The following is a 4,019-nucleotide window of genomic DNA, read 5'->3' as shown; positions in this document are numbered from 1 at the left end:
CTCAGAGGAATGAATATAATGGGTCATTTCTCTGTTTCGGTCCTATTATCACCTCATTGGATCAGAGCCCACAGCTCAAAGCCCCAGAGCATGATGGGAACAATTAATGGGGGGGGGGGGGGGAATCTCCAGGATCTTTTATCTGATCCTGGAGATTCTTGAGGAGCCCTGAACGCCTCATACAAGGCTGGACTGGATCTCTGTTGTTTGGAACCGATTGAGTAACATAGTGAGAAATAAAAGAGTTCCAGCTAAGAAACATGAGCAAGTTCCAACACAGACTGCTGAGTCATGATCTAATGCTGCAACTGAAGACAGTGAGCTTTAACCTCTGTGATGACTAACATGACCGATGTGGAACTGAAGTGATAGTGAACAGAGTACCGGAGCAGGTAGTGATCAGAGTACCCGAGCAGGTAGAGAACAGAGTACCCGAGCAGGTAGAGAACAGAGTACCCGAGCAGGTAGAGAACAGAGTACCGGAGCAGGTAGAGAACAGAGTACCCGAGCAGGTAGAGAACAGAGTACCGGAGCAGGTAGTGAACAGAGTACCGGAGCAGGTAGTGAACAGAGTACCCGAACAGGTAGAGAACAGAGTACCCGAGCAGGTAGAGAACAGAGTACCCGAACAGGTAGAGAACAGAGTACCGGAGCAGGTAGAGAACAGAGTACCCGAGCAGGTAGTGAACAGAGTACCGGAGCAGGTAGAGAACAGAGTACCCGAACAGGTAGAGAACAGAGTACCCGAGCAGGTAGTGAACAGAGTACCGGAGCAGGTAGTGAACAGAGTACCTGAGCAGGTAGAGAACAGAGTACCTGAGCAGGTAGAGAACAGAGTACCGGAGCAGGTAGTGAACAGAGTACCGGAGCAGGTAGAGAACAGAGTACCGGAGCAGGTAGAGAACAGAGTACCCGAGCAGGTAGTGAACAGAGTACCCGAGCAGGTAGTGAACAGAGTACCGGAGCAGGTAGTGAACAGAGTACCGGAGCAGGTAGAGAACAGAGTACCGGAGCAGGTAGAGAACAGAGTACCTGAGCAGGTAGAGAACAGAGTACCGGAGCAGGTAGTGAACAGAGTACCTGAGCAGGTAGAGAACAGAGTACCTGAGCAGGTAGAGAACAGAGTACCGGAGCAGGTAGTGAACAGAGTACCGGAGCAGGTAGAGAACAGAGTACCGGAGCAGGTAGAGAACAGAGTACCCGAGCAGGTAGTGAACAGAGTACCCGAGCAGGTAGTGAACAGAGTACCGGAGCAGGTAGTGAACAGAGTACCGGAGCAGGTAGAGAACAGAGTACCGGAGCAGGTAGTGAACAGAGTACCGGAGCAGGTAGTGAACAGAGTACCGGAGCAGGTAGAGAACAGAGTACCGGAGCAGGTAGAGAACAGAGTACCCGAGCAGGTAGAGAACAGAGTACCCGAGCAGGTAGTGAACAGAGTACCGGAGCAGGTAGAGAACAGAGTACCGGAGCAGGTAGAGAACAGAGTACCCGAGCAGGTAGTGAACAGAGTACCCGAGCAGGTAGTGAACAGAGTACCGGAGCAGGTAGAGAACAGAGTACCGGAGCAGGTAGAGAACAGAGTACCCGAGCAGGTAGAGAACAGAGTACCCGAGCAGGTAGAGAACAGAGTACCGGAGCAGGTAGTGAACAGAGTACCGGAGCAGGTAGTGAACAGAGTACCCGAACAGGTAGAGAACAGAGTACCCGAGCAGGTAGTGAACAGAGTACCGGAGCAGGTAGAGAACAGAGTACCCGAGCAGGTAGAGAACAGAGTACCGGAGCAGGTAGTGAACAGAGTACCGGAGCAGGTAGTGAACAGAGTACCCGAACAGGTAGAGAACAGAGTACCCGAGCAGGTAGTGAACAGAGTACCGGAGCAGGTAGTGAACAGAGTACCCGAGCAGGTAGAGAACAGAGTATGACTTTCTAGGATAGATAAACCCGGTTCTTCCTCATCACTGGGCCCACTGAGCATGCTCACTAGCGTCTCCTTTAGAAGAAAAAGAACTCTGGATTTATCAGTCAGTGCATTTTACTACTTTAAGAACCTCATAATTTCAACAAGCTTTCATACTAAAGATGATTCACTCTTTCTTAATAGAAGTCTGTAGAAAAAGTATTTTTGGGTCTCATGACATCACGTGACGGAGCAGGAAGTTGTTCCTCTACTGTTTAACGTCTATGGAACATCTGATCCAGGACCCGGTTCTCTTCCTGGACCTTCATCTGGATTCAGGACACTTAGTGATCAGTATGTTTTATGACCAAATGATTCATTATATTAAATAACTGGAGCATGTCACCTTCAAATGTCCAGTGATGCCCGAGTGGACTTCAGCTCACCCAGATGAAGAAGCTCTCTGTATCAACCAGACCCATTACAAATGTGGCATCTTTAATATAGAATCGATAATCAGCAGCCAATAATACAAAAAGCACTTTGATCAATCGATGCTTTGTGTTCAGGTAAATTCGGCACCAAGCAGCTCAATATTTAATGTACTAGATGACAACAACGTTCATCGTTCCCCACATCGTCTTATTACAAAGGACTCTTGAATTCACTGCTTTTTAAACGGAGTCTGGTGTGTTTTTAAACCTCTATAACGTCAGGTGTGTGTTACCTCTACAGGTGAGTCCTTCTCACACAGGGCGGTGCTCTGGTGGTTAGTTAAGTTAAGTTAGCAGGTTAACTAGTTAAGAGCTGGTTCACCTGCAGAGGCGCCTCCAGCAGCGCGTGGATCCCGGAGATCTGCTCGCTGAGCGGCACGTTCTCCTCCACGCGCACCGTCGGAGGTCTGCGGGGTTCGGGAAAGTTGGTGCAGACGAACGGATCCGAGTCCTCCAGGTACTGGACCCGACAGACGATGGAGGCCATGGCCGAGCGACCGAGACCCAACTGCGGCTGAAACACGTCCGTGTGTGTCGGTGTAGAGCTGGAGGATCCTTTAAAGAGAGGAAAACCCGGTCCTGGCTCCTGCGGGACCGGACCAGTGAAGCTGCTGTGGATATGTAGGGGCACTTCCGGTGACATCTTTCAAAATAAAGGCAGTTTTTGGCAGCGATTAAAAACAAAATTAAAAATAAATAGAGTCAATTTGATTGTATTCCAGATTATTTGACAGCATATGTGTGATAAAAGAAGTAAATATGAAACCAGTAAACTGATCAGATAAATAATCAACATGAAGTATCAGAAAAACACCATTACATACAAGTGAACGTGAACCAATCACTGTTCAATCATTCTGGATCTGTCCAATCAGAGGACTCATTAAATCACATGATCTCCTAATGGAGTCTGCAGCTTTCTGCTCTTTTTAAGCATCACCACTGATGCAATCTATAAAATCACTTTAGGTTTCACTTCATCGTCCTCTTCAGTGAGTCCTGCATCACATGCTGGTTCTGTTTCAGACACCATGAAATAAAAGTCCTGCTCACAACAGAACCTGTCTTCTCTGGATCGTAAATTGAGGCCTCAGGTGGTCTAAAGCACACAGGTTGGACCCTGACTCTGGTCTCTGTGGTTCACATCAGTCTCAGAGGAGCAACTTGAGTTTCCTGTCAGCATGTCCACGTTCATGTTGTTGCTTTTGTTTCTTCGTCGTCTTTTGTTTTGTCTCTTTTTTGTTGTATTTATATTTTGTTGTCATCGTTGTTTTTGTCTGTTTGTGTTCGTTTTCCTGTCTCCATAATAAATGCAGACAATGACAGAGACCAGAGGCAGGACGTCGTTAATCAATCAATCAATCAATCAACCACTACTCCCAGTATCTCTGATGATATGATGACATGAGTATGATATTCTATAGTGTGTAGAAGAGGCCTCTAAGTTCCCTCCTTGTTATTGATGATCATGATGAGTCTTCTAGTTTTATTGGTTCTTTACTTTGTTGTTGCTGCTGTGACGTTCACATGTGGGATCAATAAAGGGGATCCTCTCCTCTTTAAATAGATGACATCACGTGTCAGTGTTCTAGTGATATATTATATTTATACTGTATATTCCAGTGGCG

General features: G+C 47.1%; 1 protein-coding gene across 1 annotated transcript in view; it reads right to left on the bottom strand.

Moving 5' to 3' along the window:
• fhod1 (formin homology 2 domain containing 1) overlaps window positions 1-2,977 on the bottom strand; it is a 44,385-nt gene extending 41,408 nt beyond the window's left edge. Inside the window, exon 1 of the mRNA XM_076083159.1 lies at window positions 2,714-2,977. Coding sequence (XP_075939274.1) covers window positions 2,714-2,878 — 165 coding nt within the window. The 5' untranslated portion in view covers window positions 2,879-2,977. The remainder of the gene's footprint in view (window positions 1-2,713) is intronic.
• Window positions 2,978-4,019: the final 1,042 nt, after the last annotated feature.

This window comes from Anarhichas minor, unplaced genomic scaffold, assembly GCF_050575085.1.
Source record: "Anarhichas minor isolate MPS153535 unplaced genomic scaffold, ASM5057508v1 ptg000123l, whole genome shotgun sequence".
Taxonomy (NCBI): Eukaryota; Metazoa; Chordata; class Actinopteri; order Perciformes; family Anarhichadidae; genus Anarhichas; species Anarhichas minor.
The sequence above is the reverse complement of the archived record's forward strand: the minus strand, read 5'-3'. Positions and strand labels throughout refer to the sequence as shown.